The sequence below is a fragment of the Haliotis rubra genome, unplaced genomic scaffold (assembly GCF_003918875.1).
Source record: "Haliotis rubra isolate DU_JTF1 unplaced genomic scaffold, ASM391887v1 Scf116, whole genome shotgun sequence".
In the NCBI taxonomy this organism is placed as follows: domain Eukaryota; kingdom Metazoa; phylum Mollusca; class Gastropoda; order Lepetellida; family Haliotidae; genus Haliotis; species Haliotis rubra.
In genome coordinates this window covers 339,969-367,949 of record NW_025765070.1, presented here as the reverse complement: position 1 = coordinate 367,949, position 27,981 = coordinate 339,969, and the positions used below count along the sequence as shown (strand labels likewise).

Below are 27,981 nucleotides of genomic sequence, written 5' to 3'. Positions count from 1 at the left end.
CACGTGGCGGAAGTTTGTATTTTTAGCACCTGCGCATGGAAGCGCGGAAGTCCAAATCTTACTTCCGTATTGGGGGTGTGGTCAAAGCAAAACAATGGTACGTGCCGTTATAGTTATTTGTAGAATTGCAGGTTTGCTTATATTTTTAGGATAGCGCCAGGTTAATGTTTTGATAAGAAGTGATGAGGACACTATTTGGCTTGAGGTGAACTCAGCATCTGACTGCTCAGCCGCACAACAGTGAATGAGTTACAACTTGTAAATCGTCTATTGTATACATAATATGTCAAATTCATCAATTCTCTGGTACATTATTGCATCATTATGGGGTTAAAGAGACATAGGTGCTTTTATAGTATATGTTCCCCACCACCTAATTTTGTAACTATTTTACCACGTTTACTAATAATCCTTTCCTTTTTTTCTTTTTCTGTCTGGGTGGCGAACTCAGAGGTATATCTTATGACTGTAAACTTGACTTGGTGACAATACGTGGGATTTTGAAAGCCATCGAAGTTGCCGTCACAAACCGTTGATCAACAGAGACCAAATGTACTACATGCTATCGCCCTATCGAGGAGTTCACCGGTGAATTGGTCATCAGTAACCCATGCTTGTCGTAAGAGGCGACTAACAGGATCGGGTCGTCAGGCTCGCTGACTTAGTTGACACATGTCATTGTATCCCAATTGCGTAGATTGATGCTCGTGCTGTTGATCACTGGATTGTCCGGCCCAGACACGATTATTTACAGACTGCCGAGCTGGAATATTGCTGAGTGCGGCGTTAAACAACAAACCAACCAACCAACCTATGAAGAGTTAATCAAGCCACAGGCTCTATCAATAGCACCCCATCAGCTTATTTACTAGTTACCGTGGTATTTGTTGTTCTTTCTCCCCACCTGGCCTCATCCAATTATTTGCCACCTGTAATCAACTACATGCTGTTGTTAATGTTAATCTGATGTCTGTCATAGCATGTCACTTGGTTGTAGTCACCTTTAACTTGACAACGGTGTAAGAATCTACACCAAAACGTCTCTCTATGCAATAAACAAGAAGTTGTCATCCATAAAGTTGTTTGCTTCATTACTGAAAGAAACATGTAACCTAAACACATATGCATAATCTATAATACGGATTACAGGCTCATATTAAAAAACCATGTGATTGCAAAGTAAAGCAAACTACACATGAGAGTAAAGTTTTCATCAAACACCCCAAAATTAGGTTCACATTTGTCAGACTTCAACAAATACTCATGAATTAATTGTTAAATTTATATGACTTATATGTTGTTTTGAAATACTCCTTTGTTTCAGGCAAATGTACAAGTGTGCGATATACATGCAGATGTATTAGCTCTCCTGAATAAGTTCAAATTTAGAAGAGAGAAAAATGTAGCTGCAATTGTATGTAAGTACACAATATAAACCAGTTCTTATTATCTTAGAAATTGTATAACATGAAGGGGTATGGGCTTATGTCGTGGTCTGTTGCCCACTGTCTACTGATCTTGTTATGACTAGTGTTCATGACACGTCATGTCTGTGCACTGTCCTTAGGGCTCTTGTTAAGACCTGTGCTCATGACATACCATGTCTGTACACTGTCTTTAGGGCTCTTGTTATGACCTGTGCTCATGACATACCATCTCTGTACACTGTCTTTAGGGCTCTTGACTAAACTAACGCTAAGCCACCGAAATTACTGTTAGAGAAACAAAGGGCTACATTCAAATTGAAACGGAGGCGAAGTGAGATGGGAGATTCAGAACATGAACCCATGAAAACCTGGACTTGATTCATTTAGCACATATGATATACAAGAGTGAGACAGTCTAGGTCCATGACATTATTTGTCAGTCCATTATGTTCAGTCAAAGTCAAAATAAATCGATGATAAGATCGTGACCGCAGTTTCTTGGGGGCAACATGATGTTTCATTGGTGCTGACAATCCTTGTAAAATATATCTTGTCAGGAAGTGATAGTTGACAGGATGTGCACATTTGGTTGAAAGTCACTAAATAATATAGTAGTAGAAAGTTTAAAAAAAGACTGACTGATAGCATTGTATTTGAAAACGTGAATAGCAACTGTTGATTGGCTGTGTAAATGAGAACTTATGTCTTTAAAATAGAATTCACTTATGAATATCCAGATTTCAACTGGCAAACAACTAACTAACAGTACAGTGATCAGGAGATGATAGATGTGCAGGATTCTTACCACAGGAGTTGGCAGCTTGGTCTTGTAGTGTCCTTAACTACTTCTCTCATCTTAGTCTGTCTCACAGTCCCTGAACCACATTATTTTCCCTACTGCCTAGCCTTCCCTGCAATGCTAAAGCCCTAAATGAAGCAAGTCTAGATTCCTTCAGGTTCTGAATCTCTGGTCTCCCTGGGGTTCCTTTTCAATTTAAATGAGTTTGTTTGTCACTATCAAAGTTAGATAGTTGTTAGACAAAGCGTTGTCTACTTTCATCTGTGTTGTCCTCGATAGTTTCAGTGAATGTTTTTCAATTGATGCAATTCAATAAGAACTGATTAACCAGCCTAGAAGATTTGCTTGTTGTAGCCCCACTGATTGTAGCGTGACTGTTTACCAATAGACATATTTATTCTGTATGGAGATGAGAAAAGCCATTACAATCACTTATTGATCACACTGAGATGCATGATTTAAATATATATAATATCATATCAGAACAGGGGGATTATATACTGGAGTATGTAAACCAATGCAAATCTTGTTTCTGCACTATCGGTTATTATAAGGATTTCAAATGATTGAATTCACTCTATTCAAGACTATGTTTGAATGATTCAATCTTTTTGTTTTCTCTTTCAGTGAAAGTAGATTTTGCTAAACAACTGGTGATACTAGATGAGGAATATGAGGTACTGTGTTGTTGTGCTTCTGTCAAGTTGACCTACTCCAGGTCTTAACCCCAATAGTGGTTCACACATCCATTATCACTGACTATTGTGGCCATGTTTATGTAGTTTAGAATGTTATAGAAACCATTAATCATCTGGACCCAAATGGAATGCCCTCGTGGTCACAGGAAGACACTTTGCTGGCAGAACTATTGCAGAATTATTTGCATTAGTTGTGATTAAGACTCACATTTTGCTGTTGTTATCTAAAGTTGACAAAAGCCTTTCTTCTAAAGCATCCAAACCTTACTCTGTAGTCGTGTTTGAAACTGACAACTTGTGCAGTGTGAACTAACTTGACTGACATTTGTAACAGTTTTGATGGTAATGTTTTTGACATGTGATTTCAAGTTATGAGGTTTCTTGTTCATTTTAGCCTTCAAAGATAATGATTATGTTTTGTTCATTACCAATTGAGAGAAGTCTTAGACTTTCTGACCATTCAGGGACAACATTAGGAAATGACTGATGTTCTTGTATGCCATGTTTGTATCTACCTGCTGTTCTGTCTGGTTCTGACATATGAGTATTTCTCTTCAGGACTGTACAGTAGAGGAGGTTGCCAATGAACTTCCCGCTTCTCAGCCTCGATATGTCGTCCTCAGCTATGTACACAATCATCAGGATGGAAGAGTGTCCTATCCACTCATATTCATTTTCTGCACACCCCAAGGTAAAACAAACTGCCACCGTAAAGTCTTCTTTGAGAGGCATTTTAGAAGTTGATAGATGAAGGAAAACCAAGTTCTAAGGATAAACAACTTCTTTATTGCAATGGGATGGACGTTTCGGTGTAGTTACTAACACCGTTATCAAGCAAGTGCTTGCTTGATAACGGTGTTAGTATCTACACCGAAACATCACACCCATTGCAATAAAGAAGTTGTCTATCCATAGAACTTGGTTTTCCCCCACTGTGAAGTCCTTGAAAGAGACTCAGAAGTCGGAAGAATATGAATATATATGACAATTTTTATAAATAACTTTTTATTTATCATGACAATTCTTGCTCCTTCAAGTTGTTATCCCTGCTGTCTAGATGTAGCTTGTAGCACCCCTGTTGTCTAAATGGTAGCTTGTAGCACCCCTGTTGTCAAGTTGGTAGCTTGTGGAACCCCTGCTGTCCAGATGGTAGCTTGTGGAACCCCTGTTGTCTAGATGGTAGCTTGTGGAACCCCTGTTGTCTAGATGGTAGCTTGTAGCACCCCTGTTGTCTAGATGGTAGCTTGTAGAACCCCTGTTGTCTAGATGGTAGCTTGGGGAACCCCTGCTGTCCAGATGGTAGCTTGTAGCACCCCTGTTGTCTAGATGGTAGCTTGTAGAACCCCTGTTGTCTAGATGGTAGCTTGTAGAACCCCTGTTGTCTAGATGGTAGCTTGTAGAACCCCTGTTGTCTAGATGGTAGCTTGTAGAACCCCTGTTGTCTAGATGGTAGCTTGTAGAACCCCTGCTGTCTAGATGGTAGCTTGTAGAACCCCTGTTGTCTAGATGGTAGCTTGTAGAAACCCTGTTGTCTAGATGGTAGCTTGTAGCACCCCTGTTGTCTAGATGGTAGCTTGTAGAACCCCTGTTGTCTAGATGGTAGCTTGTAGAACCCCTGTTGTCTAGATGGTAGCTTGTAGAACCCCTGTTGTCTAGGTGGTAGCTTGTAGAACCCCTGTTGTCTAGGTGGTAGCTTGTAGAACCCCTGTTGTCTAGATGGTAGCTTGTAGAACCCCTGTTGTCTAGATGGTAGCTTGTAGAACCCCTGCTGTGTAGATGGTAGCTTGTAGAACCCCTGCTGTCTAGGTGGTAGCTTGTAGCACCCCTGTTGTCTAGATGGTAGCTTGTAGCACCCCTGTTGTCTAGATGGTAGCTTGTAGAGCCCCTGTTGTCTAGATGGTAGCTTGTAGCACCCCTGTTGTCCAGATGGTAGCTTGTAGCACCCCTGTTGTCTGGATGGTAGCTTGTAGCACCCCTGTTGTCTAGATGGTAGCTTGTAGAACCCCTGTTGTCTAGATGGTAGCTTGTAGCACCCCTGTTGTCTAGATGGTAGCTTGTAGCACCCCTGTTGTCTAGATGGTAGCTTGTAGAACCCCTGTTGTCTAGATGGTAGCTTGTAGAACTCCTGTTGTCCAGATGGTAGCTTGTAGCACCCATACTGTCTAGATGCTAGCTTCTAGAGCCCTGTTGTCTAGATGCTAGCTTGTAGCACCCATACTGTCTAGATGCTAGCTTCTAGAGCCCTTGTTGTCTAGATGCTAGCTTGTAGCACCTTGTAGAACCCATACTGTCTAGATGCTAGCTTGTAGCACCCTTACGGTCTAGAATATTTGGGTCGGTCGGGAGATGAGAAACACAGAAAAAAATACGGACGGCCTAACCAGTATGACAATTCCCCACTCATTGTGTAATTGTAGTACAATTAATGTGATTGGATTAATTAGTCTGTGCATTTGGGGTATGTTAGGGGTATGTTGGTCAGTAAGGTCACTAGAATGTGTTTATATTGATTTCCTGTGGTTTTGAAGATGGACTCAAGTTAAAGTGAAAGTTTTCACAGCTATTAATGATTTCCTGTGTCCATCAGCCCATCTAGCTAAGGTCACGTTACTGTATAAACTTCTCCAAGATAAAATGAGATTTACAATAATGTATAAATAGACTTCATCAAAGAAAGTGCGCCAGAACAACTTGATGAAATGAATCGCCACTCCAAGTGAATTTCAAGTTAATCAATCTGACAATGAACTCATTAAAGTGAGTGAACTGATTATATAATTTTATATATGTAACTTCTTAACTATACTAATACAATATATATACAGTCTCAGCTAGACTAATGCTTAGTCTCTGAATATATATAATTTTGATAGTAACAAACAAGCCCATTTAAATTGAAAAGGAGCCCCAGGGAGACCAGAGCCTGAACCTGAGGAAATCTAGACTTACTTTATTTAGGGCTTTAGCACTGCAGAGAGAGCTTGGCTTCGGGGAAAATAATGTGGTTCAGGGACTGTGAGACAGACTAAGTCTCAGCTTGTGTTTGTTCATTATTTGTGATGGGTGTGGGGAATTGCCTTACTGGTTACAAAACAGGTGTGGGGAAATGTCAAGATGGGGATATGTCATGTGGGGAATTGTCCTAGTGGGGAATTGTCCGTACACCAAGAAACATACCTTGCCTTCTTTCAGGGTGTAAACCAGAACATCAAATGATGTATGCAGGCACAAAGTTGGGATTAGTGAATGCAGCTAAATTTACAAAGGTAAGCTGACACATTTTTGTTTCATATTAAAAAAGAGAACCATCTGTCAAAATAGAATGCCCTTACACCCAGCCTGATGATTGTCATTCTGTCTGTTAACATAGCATGCCCTGTCACCCAGCCAGATGATTGTCACCCTATCTGTCAACATAGCATGCCCTGTCACCCAGCCAGATGATTGTCATCCGTCTGTCAAAATAGCATGCCCTGCCACCCAGCCTGATGATTGTCATCTGTCTGTCAAAATAGAATGCCCTGACACCCAGGCAGGTGATTGTCATCCTGTCTGTTAACATAGCATGCCCTGCCACCCAGCCAGATGATTGTCATCCTGTCTGTTAACATAGCATGCCCTGCCACCCAGCCAGATGATTGTCATCCTGTCTGTTAACATAGCATGCCCTGCCACCCAGGCAGGTGATTGTCATCCTGTCTGTTAACATAGCATGCCCTGTTACCCAACCTGATGATTGTCATCCATCTGTCAAAATAGCATGCCATGTCACCCAGCCAGATGATTGTCATCCTGTCTGCCAACATAGCGTGCCCTGCCACCCAGCCTGATGATTGTCATCCTGTCTGTCAACATAGCATGCCCTGTCACCCAGGCAGGTGATTGTGACACTATCTGTGAACATGGTCACCTGTGAAGATCAGGGTTAGAATTGATCTTCAGTAACCCATGCTTTTCATGTAAGAGGCGACTAACGGGATCAGGTGGTCAGGCTCGCAGACTTGGTTGACATGTCATTATTTCCCAATTGTGTAGATCGATGCTTGTGCTGTTGATCATTGTATTATCTGGTCCAGACTTGATTATTTACAGACTGCCGCCATATAGCAGGCATATTGCTGAGTGTTACGTAAAACTTAACTCCCTCTCTCACTGTTAACATAAATGTAGTCAGGTCAGTAACTATAGTCATGTCATCAAGGTACTCCTTATAAATGCAGCTTTAGAAATAATGTATTTCCTCTTGTTTTTGTTTCACTTTTCAGGTGTTTGAAATCAGAAATCCTGAGGAGCTAACAGAAGAATTCATTCTAGAAAAGCTGCAGTTGTTCAGATAGGGTGTCTGTGTTATTTGTGTGGTTGCTGAATGGCAGACATTTGTGACTGAGAGGCTGCAGGAGCAGGACAGCTCACTGTCTCCATGGATACGCTATGAGGAGTCTGCATAAGCTCATCTCAGTGTAATCATAGCTTAGTCTTGTTGCCATTTATGGTTTGAAATTTGTTTTAAGGAAATACTTTCTGATTCCTGTTTTTATTACTTTGATATATGGATAGGTTTGGGAAGTTGTATAAATACATAATAGTCACCCAACAATAGCGATTGTAGTGTCTCAGAGATTCTGCACTGCTTACTTTGTTTTCACCTGTTAGCTAACAAATCTCTTCGAAACTTGACACAGCCTAAAATGATATGTGTTGAAGTCCACATCAACAGTACAAAAGACCTGATTACTGCTGCGGTAAGTGTACCTCTGTGCTGCTGCTCCTGACATGTTGCTACACAAAGCTACTGTTGCCTCACAGTGCTTTCCTATTAGATCCTGTTCCAAACCTGCATCAGACTCACATGCTCAAGCAGGCATTGTCGTCTTATGATAAATGCAATGTGTTTAACTTCCTAGGGATGATTGACTTAGAATTAATATTGTGCACCAGTATCTTTACATGTCAATTGGGACACCAGTCTGCTAGAATATTCATACCAGCCATAGCACGGAGAGTTGCATGTTCACACTAGTATATGTGCACATTTGAAAACAAGCTCTGTGATAAGGTTACTGCAGCTAATCCAGATATTCCTTAATATAAACTAATGTCCAACATCTCTCTTTCTGAAACTGCTCATTTAGAACTGAGGAAACATTTTCTGAAGAAGATACATTGCTTGCCAATTTTAATGTCTTATGTGTTATTGTACATGATAATCATGTTGATTCAAGCATTCCTTCTCTCGTGGGCATGATATAGAAAGCATTCATTTACCTCTCCAGTCTGCACTTCAGTCTGCATCGATGTCGGTCAGTTTTGACCCGACGCCGCAGTAGTCAACTCCACTGTACACCCGAATAGTCAACTCTGTGTAACAATTGGGCAAGGTCTCTTCTTTTGTCAAACTAGATATGTAGTGTGTTGTAAATGTAATGTTTTTGTGCTTGTTTTGAGGATTTTGACACTATAAACTTGAGTTCTTAGGTGACTGACATAGCATAGCATATCCCCACATTGTGTTGGCAGCCTGCGTACAGGCCTAGGAAACTCAAAAATGATTAAAGGAAATTAGCCTTGCTCTTTGAAAATGTTTGATTGAGGAAACTATGTGAATTATGTTATATTATATGCTAAATGTCTTTTACAAAAACCTTAAATATCCTAAGTACTCAAACTGTTTTTCGATCAAATAATATGTTGATGGGACCAATCACCACCAAATGAGAATATATCATGAATATTGTAGGAAATATTTAAGCTATTAGATCAGCCTGTAAGTAACAAGCACCCCAGTGTCAGACCTAAACATTGCATGACAGTTCATGTTAACTGATTTTTAGAAAACTACAGCACTTGTGCATATGACTGCCCAGATGTTAATTATTTTTTTTATTCGTCCACTTTTGAACTAAATTTGTTCACTATATATGTTTGAAAACAAATATCATCGTACATAAACATACATTATGTATGGTTATTATAAGCCACATTATGACAAATGTGATACATGAGAGTTTGTTTTAAAGATTGGGAACATACCTAACATTGGACTGCTGTTATACTTTGCTACCTCCTGCCTCACGTGTGCTCAGTGTAGTTCAGTTGCCTGTTGAGATCTACTGTATTAAACAATAAACCATTACAGTTGCCTGTTGAGATCTACTGTATTAAACAATAAACCATTACAGTTGTCTGTTTGACTTCTTTATGATGAAGAGTTACGTAGTTCGATCATTCCATGGACACACATTGTTACTACATGTAAGTTGACCCACATTCTGCTCTGTGCTTCTGGAAGTGGACTGGTGCTTACCACGTAAATAAAGGATAAGTCTTGTTGAGACAGTGTCGGAGTATAAGTATCTGGGAACCTTCATTGACTCTAAGCTGAACTGGAACTCTAACACTGAAGCCCTATACAAAAAGTGTCAACAACGTCTTCATCTCATGCGTAAATTGAGATCTTTTAATGTTAACCCATCTGTGATGTCATCTTTTTATGTAGCATTTATTCAGAGTATTTTAACATTTTCCTTCCATTGTTGGTACGGGTCTCTCTCAGTTCATCTCAAATCTAAAATAGACAAAATTGTTAACACTGCAAGTAAAATCGCTGGAGTCAGATTTGAATGTTTATCATCAATATATGAGCGGCAAATCGTGAATCAAGCTGTCAAAATCATATCTGACCGTACTCACTACTTAAATTCGAAATACAACCTTCTCCCTTCAGGCCGCCGATACAAAGTTCCAATTGTGAAAACTAAGAGAGCCCGTACATCCTTTATTCCAAGTACCATATCTCTCTTAAACAAATGTGAAGATATCTAAATCAAGAATTTATGTAAATATGTTTGGTATCTCTCTAATGTGTCAGTAGCTCTGCTGATGTAACACAAATTCCTGAAAAAGTATTAAAGTATTATTCTATTCTATTCTATTCTATCATAAGTGAGATTCGGGAAGAGAAAGGTGTTTGAATCGACTCTCAAACATTTCAACTAAAATAATGATGTTATTATAAGACCTTGTTCATCACACCATCTTCATTCACAAAGTAGAGCTGGAATGTTCATATTGACAAACTCTTTATGTTGCTTCATTTATTCTACTCAAAAGAACTTAAAGAAAACCCACAATTGCAAGACTGTTGCAGTACCCACCCGTCATTGCATATATAGTTGTCATAAGAATCTGGGCCTAGATTTTCGAAGCTCTCTTAACGCTAAGATAGTCGTAAGTTAATGTTAATGTATGGCACTTACGACTATCTTGGCGCTAAGAGAGCTTCGAAACTCTAGGCCCAGGGTTTTTTTTATCTTCTTATGAGCAGTATCCTTAAGACAGGCCTGCAATGCCCAAAGTAAGCAATCTGTTGTATTTCATTGTATTATTGACACCAAACTCTCAATGACTAATCCTCAGGACGATTCACATGGGACCAAGGGAATGTCCTACTTACAAATGTGTCTGTCCATGCTTTTTTCTACTTCAGTATTACACCATACATGTTGTACAAGGATAAATGCCATATGGCAAGGTGCACACAACAGTATACTTATTGAATTATACAGCTTCTATCAACTTCAGTATATGCATGAATGGATGGTTTCAAAGGTCTATCTACACAGTCTTTGCAATGGTTCTCGTAAAGCAATTCCAGATACCCAGGTAGGGTCAAGTGATAGGAGATTGGATTCCTCTCAGTCATAGTAAAAGTACTATCATAAACCTGCTCCATACTAAACTAGAAGAAAACAAGCCAATAAGCCATTACCTACTGACATGTGAAGATCCAGGTCTTAAGCAACCTATGCTTGTTGTAAAAGGATACTAATGGGATCAGGTGTTCAGGCTCGCTGACTTGGTTGACACATGTCATCATATCCCAACTACATGGATTGATGCTCATGCTGTTGATCACTAGATTGACTGGTCCAGACTCGATTATCTACACACTGCCGCCATATAGCTGGAATATTGCTGAGTGCAGCATTAAACAACAAACCAACCATTACCTACATCTGAAAGCAATCCATTAACTGATTGTAAAGTTACTGGTTGAACAAATTTGATGTGGGAATTTTCCCCCCATTTCAAGACATGTAATTTGTGATAACTTTTATTGAATTAAAAATATTAAAATAAAAACTTTGCTCTGCACCTCTCCTGTAGATATGGAGGGTGATCCCAAATTTGAAAACAATCCATTCAAATGTGGTCAAATTATTGGTTGAACAAATCCATGGGGTTTTTAAAGTTCAAAATATGTAAATTAATGCAACTCTTTCCAGAAAAATATATTGGAACCAAACTTTGCACTGCACCTCTCCTTTAGACAAAGAAGGTGGTCTCCAAATCTGAAAACAATCCAAACAATAGTTTTCAAGTTATTGGTTTAAACAAAATGTCAAAGATGGATGGACTGAATTCCTTGGTATAACTATACACCCCAACCTGATATAATTAAAGAAAGAAACCAATGTTGTGTACATCATTTATTCCATTATATAGTCATTACAATTGGTACAAAATACTACATAGCAGCAAATACAGTCTAAGCCTTGTTATCTTACCTTCATGTAAAATACTTTAATTTCATTGGTCAATGACGCTTTAACAAGGAGGGTGACAACTGGACAACATATTACCTGCTGCCACGGTAAGCACCAAACTCTCCACAGAGAAGCTGTATTGCTAACAATCATATGATGTCATAATATGACAAATGCAGTGCCGAGTTCAAAAACCGTTCGATTAGTTGTTTTTGAGTTCACTGTGTACACATTTATTTTAACGACTTTCACTGCTATTTTAAAGCTATTTTATACATTGCATCATTTGCATACTCAACTTAATTCATAATTAATCATTTTTAAAGCAGTTTTAAGCTTGTCAGAATATGTTGCACCGATTTTTAAAATCCAGTCGAGAGGCAGACGCCATTTTGTTTACAGTCATATAGTTGGTAGCAACCATATCGATCTTCAAAATAAAATAAAATGATAGATTTAACATGGAGGTAAAATAAATATGTTGTAAACTTCACCTTCGGGTAATACGGTCTGATGTACGCCTTTTCATAGCAGTGTTACCTGAGCCCGGTAGGCTACCAACTCAGGTAACACTACTACAACAAGTGTTTGCCACTGATGTGGCAATGTCCCCTGCCGCTAAAGTATGAAATGTTTATAACACATTTACTACTTTTTATTTTTTGGTCACATACAAGATGCCTGAAATGACTGGTATCTGCATAATCCCCCAATGTAGGCTGTCACCAAATTTGAAGACATTGGGTACAACAGTGCATGGGATATCACGTTAACAACAGTTTGAAAAGTGTAAACATTTGTCGTGGTGACCTTGAAAATAAGGTCAAGGTCACCAAAATCGACTGGAGTCTGGGCAATCACCCAATGTAGACCGTCACCAAATTTGAAGACATTGGGTACAACAGTTCATGAGATATCGCGTTAACAAGAATCGGGACGTACGTACGTACGGACACCGCTGAATACATAGTCCACCGTTCCGCGTTGCGGCGGGGGACAAAAAGGCATACATCAGACCGTATTACCCCCTGAGAGAAGCATACAACTTATAATGTATACACTGTGTACAGCCACATACCCACAACCTTTGTTTACACAGAGCAAGTGAATCTTACACAGCACTGTAACTGGTGCTCATCATCACGTTGAACAAACAAGAAACTCCTTGCCATCAGTAGGAGTCAATAATGTTTTTAACAACCATTCTATAATCACCATATTAATATCATAAGCTAGGAATACAAATTGTACCATCTGAATCTTTGTCAAGCATAATACATAGCTGTTATTCTTACAATATGTTATTTGCAATAGTGAAACAGATTACCCGTTTCGATCACTCATCTCTTCATTTCTGCTAAAACAATTTCTACTTAAATTATGACAACAAAAGAATTAACAAATATGAAACAAATAACTATCAACAACTAACTACAACAGTGCTGCAAAAATGAAGGTACTGTTGTAGAACTGTTGTGTTTCAATACACTGCAGTTAAATTTTCCACAAAACTTCATGGTTCAAACATCATTATAAAATCTCAAATGAGATAAATGTTTCAGATTATGTTTTACTAATTGTTTAACAAAAGAACAGTCAAATCCTAATGATTTGAAATATGATGTCATCATAAGAAGGACCACACATGCCCACTAAGAAAAGACCCAGCATTTTGAGAGAATTTGTGCATACCGATGCAGTTTGAACACAAATGGCTGAGACTGACAGATTCAACAAATTTAGATGTCATCAGCAATGTGCAGTTTCAGCAACACTGGTTGTTTGATTTTTGAGATGCTGTTATAAAGAACTGAAAGAATTATAGAACATGGTTGAATGTAGAACAAAGGCTAACCATGTATAATGGGTCCCCACTACAAACTACACGTAACAGGATTTCAGGACATTATAAACCAAATGGCTGACTGATAGCCATAAATAGAGTTTTATATGGTTGTCATGGTGACCATTGTGAAAATCAGATTCAAATCTCTTGCTCACTTCAGTTTTACTGGTTCAATGGTTTGAGCAAAAAAGTATTACTGTGAGAGGAATTCAAGAGCATGGTCCAAAGTGCAAAGGTGGAACTAAGGTCAAAATTTTTAATTTCACCTCCCTATACCATACTTTCAGAAGTATTTTAACCTATGGAGCATTGGGGGATTACATGCCCACTGTTCCCTACCCTGGGGTTTAGCACGTATAAGGAATTCTACTTCTACGTAAAGCCTTGTCATAAGTGCATACACACATATCACGTAAACAGAAACATATATATACTCATGGAAACGAATAAGGGAACACACGAATGTACAGGTGTTCCTTTATTCTTTTCCAGGTTTCTTCACAAGATATATATTGCACTCTGGGGTGAAATTCTGGAAATAAATAAAGGAACACATGAAAGTACAAGTGTTCCCTTATTTGTTTCCATGAGTATATATTATCTGGATCTGCATATATAGAGTTCAACTACTAACTGCACAGATATATATTTTGTACTAAAATGGCCAAGAAATAGCATCATGACCAGGGCCAAACGAAATTGGCCAGTGGTCATTGTGAAGAAAGACTGGTTCAGTGGGTGGACAGCACGGCACACAAACAGGCCATGACACATAAACTCACTTGACTTCTATTCAGCTCAATTACTTAAAGGCACAATTTCACACATTTGTTACAATATTTTGGCCTATATTATACATATTGGGGCATATGGAGTCACTTTAGCTTCCTACTGATGCAATAAAAGACTTATTAAACCTTAACAACATGCCTGAAATTGATAATTGAAACTTCGAGGCAAACAGCTTCCAAACAGAGAACACTTGCCGTATATGGAATGTAAACAATTGCTCCGTAAATCGAAAACTGTCGCACGCTGTGTTGGCGGTGTTTGTCGAACTGGTTTCAATCACAAGTTGTGTGTAGGATATTCGTAAAGAGTGCTCCAAGGAACATACTCTATGGGGTTCACTTGAAATAATGTACGGCCGGTAGAGGGCACGAGAGTAGATATAACGCATTAATTCACTCAAACTTTTTATAAATTATGGTAGCTTCTGTGAGGGCTGATAGTTGGTATTATTGAGAGAAATACATTATTTATTTTTAGAGAGAAGTGTGGTGTGAAATAGTGCCTTTAAAACACATGGTACAGTTGATCAAAGACAAAAAAATAGGAAAACATGGCATGTCAGTTCATAGCTGTTTTCTTACAAAATCATCATGTTTGGGAGTTTCTATGAAACATTCCAATCACACACTTAGAAAATGTTAGCAACAATTCACAAACATCTTAAAACACTATCTATCATGGGTCTATTGAACTGGGAGATCCTAGTGCTAATGTGATCATAACATCCACACTTCAGCATAGACTTACGACTGTCATAGGGTTTCATTTGCTTCATGGAACAATATAGTGTATTGCTTCAATATCAGAAATCAAGCATAAAATCATAACCCAAATCATGCTAACTACAAAAGCTGAAGATGTAGGAGTTCCTAAATTCCAATAGCAGTGGAGATCACAGGTCCTCCCATAATTTTGAGTGAGTGAGTGCTGCTTTTAACAGTATTCCAGTTATATTGAATATGCAAACTTAATGTCAAGGGATACGAGAAGTGATGTTGGTCCCAGACATTTACAACTTGTATGAAAGCAAGCACAGGTATAGTGCTCACAAACCAACAGAAATGGGTGAACCTGGCTTGGAATATACAACCATAGGTTTCTGATCTGACCAAGGGATGCGACTGTGAGCAGTAAACTGTAATGACTAATACTAACTGGGCACCAGTGTCCTGAACCACACCATAGGTTTCTAATATGTCCATGGGATACAATTCTGCACCGAGAAAAGTATCACTTTAGACAACTGGGCCACTCATGTCTCTCTCTCACCCCCTTAATTTTGAAATCTGTTCAACAATCCAATGAAAATATGCTTATGCTTATGCTATTGTGTATCCAAGTTTTGTGGATGGAATATATCTTGGCAGCATAATATCTGGAGAAGAAATATCGGTGAGACTATCATCAATTTCACTGCCAACTGGATGAAAGTCATCAGAGTAGTTGGCATCGCTGCTGAGGGAAATCACAGCATTATCTGCATCTGAAGGCAGATAGGAACTTACTGAGTCTGTGTGCACTGATTCTCTACCTAATCTGGCTGGTCGCCGGGGTCGCGGTGTTGGACGTTTAGAGCTACCTTGAGACTGAGGAGTACCTTCCCTTGGTGTAAGTTCTTGACTTGGGCCCATGTCTAACTTCACTGCTGAACGTCTAGTAGCAGGCACAGGAGATTGCTCTGAGGCAACAGGATTCATAACTGGAAATTTGTGCATTGATGCCATGCTCGCAGAGACAACAGCTCCAGAGAGACGCCCATGCCGACCACTGTCCATTACGTCTGATCTGTCATCCTCATCACTCATCAAACCTTGTAATTCTGGCTCATCAGTTGACATAAATTGGTGAGTGTCATAATCAGAGGACTCTTTCATTCTGGGTACATTTGTGGAAAGCCTGGTTGATTCCAGTGGTTGATCATCATCTCTTGTTTCGCTCAAAGACTTGTTAGGTTGCCCATCAATTGATTCGGGGGAAAGATTCATTTCCCTTGCCAAATCCAGGAAATCTCATATTTTTACTCACCAGATGGTCATTTGGTATAGTGTCTCTGTCATCAAGCGTCCTGTCACTATCACCGTCATCGTCCATTTGAGCACTGGGTAAATGCACTTCAATACTCCGCTGACTCTGTTGATCACTTCTTTGACTGTTGTCATCAGTCTCAGTAGACATTGCACGTTTCACACTCAGATGCCTAATGTCTTTCTTACCATCATCTTTTCTATCTGGTTCTGCATGTCCCTTACACTTTTTCTTTGTAAAATTTGAACGTTGTTTAGGAGAAATGCTCCGGTCTTTGGGTGAAGGTGAACGCTTTCCATATCTATTTAACCACTTTTGGCCCCTCTCTGGACTGCCAGGATTCCTCCTTGCCTCTGTAGCCATACTTGAGTCACCTTTACTCAGGCCACTCTGGACTATAGTAGTGTCGATGGTCTGATCCCCTTTCTCAAGTTCTTTCTCAGCCAAACGCCTGACTTCAGTAAGAGTATCAGAAAAATTGGTAACATTCAGTTCAACATCTGAATCTGCAATGCTAAGAGCTGCAACCTTTTCTTTCTTCTTTTTCATCTCAGCTTCTTCCTTCTCCACAGTTTTTAGCCATCCTGGATTTGTTTTAGCCAGCCTGAGTCGTTGTGTATGGGTCAAACCAAATTTCAGGGGACTCTTCTTTACGCCTTGCTCAGGTAGCTGCCTCAACCACCCCTTGTTCTTTGGAACAGGAGAATGTGGCTCAGCACACTGTCTGTTGGACTTTCTTCCAGTTGTGACTTGTTCTTCTATTTTGGATTGTACCTCTGCTTCATTTATCAGTTGACCTGCCTTATGAAAAGGCTGTCTAGGCTGACTCAATTCTTCAAGTCGTTTGCTTGCAGACTTTGGTATTGGTGGTTTCTGATAAACTGTAGGGATCTGTCGACCACTCTGCTTTCCCTGAGTAATTTGTACAACAGTTTCCAATAATTGCGAGTTCTGAATTCCAGTGAGCTCATTTAGGAGAGCTGTGAGAATTGGGAACATGCCATTAGAATCTGTAGTTGTGACATCCCTAGTTCTTTGTACTTTTCCACCCTTTACTGTCTGCAATCCAGATGGTCTGTGGTTAGTCATATTATTGTAGACAAGGCCCCTCTTCTCTTTCACTGCTGTCTTAGTATTCATTATAATCAACACTTTCCATATCTTCAATGTTCAGGTCATCATCCTCAGATATAGTATCATAGTGTAGGAGTTTGTGCATTCTGATGGTTGGGTCACATTCACTGTTGTAAAACATTGGTGGTGGACATATAGTGTTATTGATGATAATTCCATCATCTTCATCTTTTTCTTCAACATGCTCTATGAACCTTTGCTTTTCACTTATGACTTTCTTCATCTTCTTATGCTTTTCTGTTTGTGTAGATGCTGTAAAACACTTCTGCTTCTGTTTCTGAGAATAATCATCTGGACATGAAATTGCCACATTGACTGCTTTGTCATTGAACTCCATGGTTTGAAGAATAGCATCTTGTTTTTCAACATCGGTCATAGATCCCATCTCTCGGGTTTCATTCAAATGTTGCACTGCATGGTGTGGTGTTACTTGAAGTATCTGACTCTGATGTATTGCTTCTTCTACTGTTTTATTTTCTTTTTCTGTTTGTTTAATCACACGACTTGATAAAGCAGCTTCTGGTAAATGTGGAATTAATCCTGGTCCTAAGCAAAGCAGCCTGAAACCTAAGACGAAGTATCCAATTTCTTTCCCCATCAAGCTGTAAACTTTAAAGAGACCTTTGTCACCATGAACTGAAGGAACTGTAGTGCCCAGTTTTGCAATATCGACCGAGATATCATCCATCAGGGAATTCAGAGGCACTGCACTATTCCCCATCAATTTTGGTGTGTCTGGGAACGTATCAATCACCATAACATAAAGAGGCGTGTTAGTCAAATGCATCTTTAGACTCTCAACCGGAATCTTGAACAGACATGACTTTCCTTTTTTCACCATAAAATTGCCGTGCTTGTCTTTCAATTCACCAAACTGATCTGGTAATTGGTAGTAAGGGTCGCGTGCTATCTTAGCTTTGATTGTATTGGCTAAGTCTGGTTCTACATGGCTGATTAATATCGTTGGAAAGTCAAGCAATCGGAATGCAATAGCGGGAAACCGACATGTTACATGCGGAACGTACAACTTCTCTACAACTAACTCTAGGGAGAACAACGATTCCTCAAGTCCCGGCATGATGAATCATGAAACTTGGCGTCTCAGAACAGCAGAGATAATGTTGCACCATGTACCAATGGTTGATACAAGAGGGTATTCACTGACAGATGCAAGGAAAATCCATAAAATCATTCACCATGTATCAAACACTTCCCGTGTCCTCCATCTTTGACAACAGCAAACATACTCAGAACGAGGCCATGTAAGGAGTTTCATAAAGAGTTATTTCCCATTTTTGTAACTCTTTTCTAAAGAAGGCCTAAAGAACATGGCGGGTTATTGAAAATATGTAAACATATGGAAGTTAGGTCTTGTGATTGTCTGTACCCAGCGAGCTTCCAATACTCATATCCATCAAAATATTTAGCTACGTGCATAACATTTAGACTATTTTCGACACGGGTGAGTCAATGTATGTAGGCCGACGGGCAAAAAAGATGATATTCACTATTTATAACTGTCTGTTACAATAAGCCTTGCTCGTTTTACGCGACGTAACGCGTCCCTCCCGTTCCCCCATCCCAAATAATATTTATAAAATAATATATACTAAAATAATTAACAAAACCAAACACAACAGTTACTAGAGAACTCACAAAAATAACTAAAAGCTCCCTAATTAATTACATTAGGGTCGAACCACTTAGCGTTACCTCTGTTAGTATTCATCTTTTGAAACACCAGTGAGCGGAGCTTATACGCACTCGCTGAGCCAGACAGCCGTGTTGCCATGCAGGCGTCATAGGGCATTGTATCGAGAACGTGCTTTCGAACAAAATCACATTACATTACGTAAAAGGGTATTATGACGTATTTTTAAAGTTTGTGGTGCTGTATTCTAAAGGTAGGCCCATCTTTTCAGCAAGTTCTGGAACATTATGATGGGAACAGCTCAAAAGTTCCAAAGGACAAAAGGGCCAAAACTGGAAAAGTCGAAATGGCTAAAGAAAAGTCAAAAGGGCCAAGGGAAAGTCAAAAGGGCCATAGGGTAAAGTCAAAAGGGTCAGTAGTTGCAAGATCGTTCAGATAATCAGGAGTCCTGATGATTGACAACTTGTGTGATGATGTGGGATTGATGATGTCGGTTGTGAACTTTAAAGATGTGTGAATTATGAAATTTGAACTACTTTAATATTTGATCACATATCAACAACTGAATATATGATTATCACACTGTGGCCCTATTGACTTTTCTTTGGCCCTTTTGACTTTTTCAATTTTGGTCCTTTGTGCTTTGGCCCTTTTGACTGCAACCCAGTATGACCCCTACTGTCATTACATCTAGCATGAATCAAAACTTACTTCGTCAAGAGTAATCCTATGACAACTATAAGGTCATTTGCATATTTTCCATGCTAAGAATATAATAGGAAGTAACGTATTATGCAACTTCACCCTGCACACGGCGTGTCAAATTGTATGGTATGTTTTAAGGCGGCATAACAATATTTTTTTACATTATTGTTACCTTGTATTCAAATGAATAGAAGTTTCAGATTTTTGGGTTAAAAACATGATGATATTACTATTCTGAATGGAATTCCTAAATAATTTTTGATAATAAAACTATTTAGATTCGTTACTTGTCTTAGTAAACGTTTCACACTGTCATTTGCTTGTACCGCGTGCCATAGTAAGAAATAGCAATACCGCAATAATACAGAGTTGCTTCAATTTCCCGGGTCAAACGAGACAATCAGATTGCCGCCATGGTATTAAACGGGTTGCAACTATGTGTCACATTATTTGTGACAGAAATGAAGATTAAATATCAGTCAACTGAAAATATATATAAAATGTTAAATGTCAGTAGCCGTTTATAATCCCGATGGCGACAACATTAACTACTGCGATAATAGAGGGACCCATGATATATACCAGTAAACTTTCATGGAAATCAAATTCACATTGTGTACATAGGAAAGCACAACAGAAGCTTTTCTTTATGCGAAAATTGCGATCTTTTAATGTAGACACTACTATCTTGAAATTATTCTACCAAACATTCATCAATAGTATTTTAACTTTCTGCTTTCATGCATGGTGTGGCAATCTTCCTCTTACACAGAAAAACAAACTTGCTAAAATTGTAAACATATCCAGCAAAATTTGTGGCTTCTGTTTCGAACCTCTTCCTTTTCAGTATGAGTCAAGAGTTAAAAAAGAAAGCTCTGGCCATTCAATCAGATGCATCACACTTTTCAAATGAATGTTATGAATTTCTGACTTCTGGCCGCCGTTTCAAAATCAAGTATTACATAACTAATAGAACTAATATAACTAATAGAACCCAATCAAGCGTAAAACATCTAAATCTTCCTCCAAAATTTGTATTAGTGATGTGGCACGAGTGATTATTATATTGTGTACTTTGATTATGATGTATCAATATATTGTGATTACCGAGTGTGTGTGTATTTTATATTATTTGCTGTTATATGCGTTGTAATGATTCGTATCTTATTTAGCACACATACGTGCACAATACCACAATCAACCATGATCATATTACGTTTGTTTTATACAACTTTAAGGCCCATGCAGCAGTCTCACTATTTATACAATAGGACTATAAATTCTTCAAGTTCAAATAAGCATAATATATTACAGCACTGGCATGCTTGGTCAAATTTTATTAAAGCTTGAAATTAGATACCAAAACAATCTAGAAACTTCAAAAAACAAACATTGGATATGACACTGAACACATACCTGGAGTTAGAAGTTCCCCAATGGCGTGTATATTAATATCTCAACCAACAAGTTGTACATTATTACTCAAAGCAAGTTTAATTCAAGCTTTTGTGAGTGGGGCAAGCCCCCCAAACCCAGTGGTTTCATGGAGACAGCAGTAAATTATATCACCAAGGAAGGAGCTAGTGCACGTGCACTACCAAAATGGCAGAAGCTGTCTAGTATACTGCATTCTTGCCTGTTCGTTTGCTGTAAAACATGAAACTAATATTACTTTTTGCTGATTAATAGAGAATTACACACAAGTGTCTTTGATAAGCCTCACATATTTGTTATTTGTGTCAGCTCAGCTTGATCTGTTTTATCTCAGAGGACAAGAGGGTGAAATTAATTTTCTCATCCCAAATAACTCTTCCAACAGTGTCTAAGTGAAAATAGTACATCTGACCAACCTTCGTTTGTGAGTGATTGGTCATAATGTCATGGTAACCGATTCTCTGCAAAATAGTGTGATGCAGTGCGTTGTAGTATCTACTTGGTGATATTCTTTGTTCTTAAGTGTTGTTCCTTTTCAATAAGTAAATTTTAGTTTTAACTAAGTTGCACATGCATTTTACATGGCACCCCTCTTTCATGTTTGTTTCATACTTATATAGCTGCACAAGGCAGTGTTACTGTTTTGACAAATAGGGGGATGATGGACAAAATAATTAGAAAAAAAAGATTATGCCTCGAGAGTGAATAGTGCAATTCAAAAACATAAAAAGAATTTCCATGATGGCACGAACTTTAAAATATTACCTGAACAAAAAGATTTTCCATGATATCAGACAACAGGTATCAGGATATATGCATTAAATGAAAATATGCTTTTCCATTGAACTTTCAGAGAGACAATCTAGTCTGAAAAAGTGTGATGAAAGGCATGTCTCCTTGGATTGTATGTGTTTCGAAGACATGAATATGATGCGTACATGCAATGAAATTATTCCAGCTACCACCTGCATGTTACCAGACTGTGCGAATGTTGCTTGCTGGAATTCCTGACATAAATTCAAAATGGTCATATCAGTTGTCATAAACAATGAACAGCAAACAGAAAACCCTGTTTCAAAGCTGGGGTAACAAACAATCTTCTCAGAAGCATACCTCAGATACAAAAACATCCTTGCAACCTTCTGTTGTTGATGATCAGGTGATTGACCTGTGTGATGAGGATCTGAATGAAGATGATGCCCTGCTTGTTCAGGCTTTGGATGAAAGCATAAAGACTGCAAACATAAATGGTTCTACCTACAGTGAATATGGTAAAAATCCCAGAAACTCAGAGTGTCCCCAGAGTAGCATTCCTTTCACAAAGGTGACTACTTCAGTCAGATCATCATCATCATCCAGTTTGTTTAACACATATCACAACACTTCAGTAGTGCAAGGCAACAATGAATCACTTGAAGAGGGAAACTTGTCTGTTGGAGCAGACAAAATTGCTGTGCATGTTCCCCCCACCAGCTCTGTGTCACTGTCACACATACCAGACTTGCCAGGGTTTGACAAGCAGGCTGGCCAGCTGTGGATCTACCCAACCAACTACCCAGTCCGAGACTATCAGTTCAACATTGTACAGCAGTGTCTGTACAATAATACTATGGTCACCCTGCCAACAGGCCTGGGGAAGACCTTCATAGCTGCTGTGGTCATGTACAACTATTACCGATGGTATCCACAATGCAAGGTGGTTTTCATGGCCCCAACCAAGCCCCTGGTAGCTCAACAGATCCATGCCTGCTATAACATTATGGGGATACCCCAGCGGGACACTGCAGAGATGACAGGTACCTTTTTCTCCTTACTCATCATTCATTATCAGACTGGGAACATTGGAGAAAGATGTTATACTTTTGCATACTGTTTTGTTAAAATATTGACTGGTTACAATGTTTGACCTGTCCAATTGTGTTTTCATATTACTTGGAGGGCTGGATGTATTGTTTTTGTTGCCATCAGTGTCTGGTTAGGACTTGGTAAAACTGTACTTGTCCTCATATTCCTGGCCTCCTGGAAGCTGCTAGGTTTGGTATCAATAAATGAGACAACATTCTCATTTTTCCTTATCCTGACTCATGCCATATTGCTTATCTCTTTTCCTGCCAACGTTTACGTGGAAACTTGAATCCCTTTGTTCCCAAGAACAATCAAAATTCACTCACCCATCTGGAGCCCCACTTTCCCGCCAAAAGTGCGCCCGCGTGACCTGTGCCATGTTCTCATCACTCTCTCCTTCATTGCCCAAGGGCGATTAGGCGGTTTCTTGGGACCCTTTTACAGCTTATATCCTTTATACTATTAGGACCTTCTATTATCATAACGATGTAGTTATTTGCATAAATTACGGCTAATTTCTGAGGTTTTCTCACTCCATTTCAGGTGACTGTTTCTATTTGGTGGCATGTAAACAATGCAAGTTACGCGTCTCAGTGGCTGATCCACACTCTGTTTGTTCTTCGTGCATTAACACATCGTGTTCTCTTGCCTCACGTAAATATTGTGCACGTTTATCAGAATTTGCATGTAATAAATTTTTGTTATCCCGTTTATGCAAGACTATGGACAAACTTTGCGTGACAGCAGGGTCGCCGCTGACAAGGGCATTTCCCAATCATCTGTTTGTGAGTTGTCTCTTCTACCATCCTCCGGTAGATTTTTTGGTGTCTCCTTCCAGGCTTATTCATGTCTGTCGCTCTTGCAGAGAAAGCAACTCAGCCCTTCTCTAAGAGGAAGTCTCCTCTTAGGGAGGGGTCTGATTCCAATAAGCTGGCAAAGAAGTAGAAGTTGTCATCATGGTCATCATCTTCGTGGTCGTCTATGTTGAAGCCACCGTTGTTGAAGTCATTGTCATGCTGGCCTTCATGTTCTATGAGACCTTCGAAGTCGTCGAAGCCTGCTGCTGAAGTTCACTTGTTCACAAACAATATGACACCTGCTGACGAAGTACATGATTCATCTTACTCACAACCACCTGTTCTTGAACCGCCAGGCAATCTACACTACACAGCGCCTCAAATGTTCCAGCAGGGTTCACGAACCCCTACGCCAGCAGCCAGTCAGCTTCTGCGCAGTCTACCCATGTCGCTCAACGGTTGGCGAACTTGCTAGCGAACCCCTCTACGCAGCTGGCCACTCTACATCAGCACCCTCAGCCTAGCAGCAGTGCTCCAGTCAAACTGCTAGCGTTCGCGAATGCTACCCGTCCTCGTCTTCAAGCAAGTACCTGCCTATGTTGCCTGCCCATCTCAGTGCATCGCCTGGTGGCGAATATCATGGGACAAGTTGTTATCGCAATGCAGTGGCAGCAGCTGTTGTCTACGGAACTCCAGCGTCCCTTCAACCAATCTACACCAGCGGCATCCCTCGGAGACTCCATCCAGGATGAAGCCCCAGCTTTGGACGACGACATCCAGAAGGATCCAGACTCGTCAATCTATACTGATGCTGAAATACTAGCTTGGATCGCTGACAGTCTGCCGATATCATCACCGACCGTGACTCCAACCCTAAAATGTTCCAGCCATGTTCTCTAACCCCTCTTCCAGCAGTCAGCCAGCTTCTACTCACGTCGTTCAATATGGCTGTACGCATCCGACAGTTCAACACGACTTCAACACGACTACTAGAAGGGCATTCCTTGGTCTGGCAAGGTCCTGCACTATCAATGAAGCGATGATCAACTCCTTACGAAATCTGAAGACCGACAAGGAGCGGATGTTCGTCACTCAGAGGAAGGACCAGGAGTTTATCACCTCGCATCTACCTTGGCAGGCATCACCTTATTACGTCATCAAGGTCTCCTCGCAGCATCTTTGTTGCCGGATCTCTACATGAAGTCTCTGCTACGCAAGCCCTGGGCAGCACCAATACTTTTTGATGGCAGCGTCCGACAGATGTCTAGAGAAGTGGCCAAGGACTCCAAGGACAAGATGCTGATCAAGTCTGTGCAGACCATGAACAACATGTACAGGCAGACTACTTAACATAGTCAGTTCCCGTTCAAATTTTCGGGAATATAGAAGGCGAAGGATAAGAGGTATCCGGCATCCTGGGGTGGCAGATCTCAAGGTTTTCATCGCTCATCCGACAACTCCAGAACTCACTCCGGCCAAGGTCGCTCCTCCGTCAACTTCTGGTCATCTTGTCAGTGAAGTTCAGGTTCTGAACGACTGATCCGTTCCACCCCTAGTCATTCCTGTGCAACCATCAACCGTGGGTGGATGTCTAGGCTACTACTTGGCGAATGGGAGAGTACTAGAAGATGACTACATTGTTCAAGTGCTACACGAAAGGAACGAGATCCATCTTAAGGCGACAAGTCATGTCACTGTCAAACCGCAGGTGCCCCAAGTTACAATGCATCAAGTTGACTGAGGCCATCGACTCGCTGCTCGCAATGAATGCCGTAGAGATCCTGGATCAACGCATTCTCACCCCCGGCGTCTACTCTCCAATTTTCCTGGTACCGAAGAAGAATTCCAAAGAGAAGTTCCGCCTCATCTACAACATGAAGCGTTTCAACCTAGACTATTTGCTGAAACCAGACAAGTTGAAGATGCTGCATTTACCACAACTGCGACATCTCATCACACCAAGTATCTACAATTCCTGTGTCAAGGGCAGCACTACCAGTGGAGGGTCCTCCCCTTTGGAATTTCCTAGGCCCCATGGCTATTTACATGTGTAACCAAGCCCATTGTTGCGTATCTACATCAGCAGGGATTTCGTAGCGCCTTCTACTTAGACGACTGCATCCAGGCATCAACTAGCAGATCAACTCAGACGTTAACTCCAGTTTACGATCCATCTACTGACGCAGCTGGGCTGGCTAGTCAACCACATGAAGTTGGAACAGAACTAGAGCCCTCACAGGATCTTCAGTTCCTCAGCATCAGGTTCCAGACCACAGAGAATCGCATCACTGTCCTAGAAGATCAATGGTCAAGTTTCCAGGTGTGTCTTCCAGCCGCTCTCAACTCACCACTACCGATAAGAGCGTGGTAAGGACTACTAGGCCTCCTCATGTTGGCACAGGCTCTCACGCGCAGATGAAGATTGCAGTTATGACTGCTACAACGCTTCCTCCGGCCTCATCTCCACAGTCTGCGGAAGGTTTCCATCTCTCAGCACCTGAAGTCCTATCTACTCTGGTGGACAGATAAGTCGAATGTCTGCGGCGGAACCTATTTGCAAGATCTGGCCCACAACCTTCATCTCTTCATGGACGCATCTCTACAAGGATGGGGAGCGCATTGCAATAAAGAGGTCGCATCAGGAACCTGGTTGCCGGAAGAAAGGGCTCTACACATGAACCAGCAGGAATTCAAGGCGGCCATTGAGCCAGTTCAACACTGGGCGCACCTGCTGAGGAACCAGCTCCTTATGATCCACACAGCCTTCTACATAAATCTACATTGCTCAACGAGATCAGTGCCTCTTCTACAACTGACGTTCATTCCAGTTCTTAAACCTAGCAGACAACCTCAACCTATGGATGAAGGCCTGCCACATTCCAGGGACGAAGAACGTCTTAGCCGACGCCTTGGATGTACAGAGTACAGAGTGGATGCTGCATCCGGAATCATTCCAGCTGCTGACCGAAGCCCAAGGCCGTCCTATCATAGATCTATTTGCAACATGCTTCAATCACCAGATTGCGACGTTTGTCTCACCGGTACCAGATCCACAAGCTTGGGCACTCAACGCTCTCGCCATATCATGGAATTGACTCTATGCTTACACATTTCCATCACCAATACTACTATCTCAGGTACTATGCAAGATACCTTCAACTGATTTTGGTCGCGCCTTACTGGCCAGCAAGAACCTGGTTTCCAGACTAATACAGCTCATGGGAGAACCAATGTTGCGTCTACCAGATTGGCCGAATCTATTGATCCACCCTCACACAAGACAACCTCACCGCAATCCAGGAGGGCTCCAGTTTCACGCATGGAACGTATTACGCACTGCCTGAAAAGAAGAGGATACTCCACCAGAGCAGCTAAAGCAGTTACACCGGCCTTAAGACGATCAACTCACAACCTCTACGATGATAAGTGGAAGAGTTTCGACCATTTTTGGGTGTTTTCGTCCGTGATTGCTTCACATCCACAAGTAGCAGAGTACCTTTGTTAACTGAGAGCTACTAGACACCTGAAGGGATCTACACTCTCAACATACTTGGGGGCGATCAGCTCCGTACTCACCGTGAATCCGGGAGTCAAGCTGACCAAAGTACCTGAACTCGTCCCTCTACTGAGGTCATTCAAGCCGGAAGACCAGCAGCTGAAGTTTAGAGCTCCTGCATGGGACCTCAACATAGTGCCGCAACATCTGGCCAGTGACGACTACGAGCCACTGAGACACACACATTCGAGCTGCTAACTCAAAAAGACACTGATCCTCCTCGCCCTAGCTACAGCTGCTCGGATGTCAGAGATACACGTCCTCGACTACGGACAAACTAGATTTGACTCCAGAGAGCATGTTGCAGTCCACCTGGGACTTAGAGGGACTTCATAACGAAGAATCAGCTACCAGGTCAACCAGATAGACAATTTCACGTTCCGGCATTATCTACAATCCACAGACCAGATGATACACAAGATCTGTCCCTGAGCCTAGTCACAGCCTGGAAGATCTACTTAGAACCAACTGCTACAAGGCAGACAAAGTTCAAGCATCTCTTCATCCCACTATCACCCGCCACAACTATTAAAGTCTCCCGAACAACTATCTCATTATGGATCAGAACTGTCATCCTTCGAGCCTACAGAGCAGCAGTGCTGGATCCTCCCAGAGCCTCAACCCACACGAAGGTAGAGCATTAGCCTCGACAGTCACCCTACATGGAAATTGCTCTTTATCATCCATCACGGAAGGCTGCTTCTGGAAGTCGGACACAGTGTTCGC

General features: G+C 40.7%; 3 protein-coding genes across 3 annotated transcripts in view; 2 read left to right on the top strand and 1 right to left on the bottom strand.

Annotated features, from left to right (window-relative positions):
* Positions 1-8: 8 nt before the first annotated feature.
* LOC124256093 (glia maturation factor beta-like) lies at positions 9-9,100 on the top strand. The gene is made up of 6 exons (XM_046690027.1): positions 9-97; positions 1,325-1,418; positions 2,854-2,903; positions 3,483-3,615; positions 6,117-6,190; positions 7,190-9,100. Exons 1-6 carry the CDS (start codon positions 95-97, stop codon positions 7,259-7,261), a joined length of 426 nt encoding a protein of 141 aa, XP_046545983.1. The 5' UTR covers positions 9-94; the 3' UTR covers positions 7,262-9,100.
* Positions 9,101-14,351: 5,251 nt separating this feature from the next.
* Positions 14,352-18,504, bottom strand: LOC124256081 (microtubule-associated protein 10-like). Its single transcript, XM_046690017.1, is given in 4 exon segments — positions 14,352-16,086; positions 16,088-16,476; positions 16,531-17,264; positions 17,266-18,504. Coding segments are annotated over 4 exon segments (2,862 nt in total). The 5' UTR covers positions 18,346-18,504; the 3' UTR covers positions 14,352-15,427.
* Positions 18,505-18,606: 102 nt separating this feature from the next.
* LOC124256052 (Fanconi anemia group M protein-like) overlaps positions 18,607-27,981 on the top strand; it is a 77,491-nt gene continuing 68,116 nt past the window's right edge. The window contains 2 exon segments of the mRNA XM_046689981.1: positions 18,607-18,729; positions 21,911-22,853. Coding sequence (XP_046545937.1) covers positions 22,106-22,853 — 748 coding nt within the window. The 5' untranslated portion in view covers positions 18,607-18,729; positions 21,911-22,105.

Coding starts and splice junctions, on each gene's coding strand:
- LOC124256093 (XM_046690027.1), top strand. Junction 1,419..2,853: donor AAATGTAGCTGCAATTGTAT/GTAAGTACACAA, acceptor TTTCTCTTTCAG/TGAAAGTAGATTTTGCTAAA. Junction 6,191..7,189: donor ATGCAGCTAAATTTACAAAG/GTAAGCTGACAC, acceptor TTCACTTTTCAG/GTGTTTGAAATCAGAAATCC.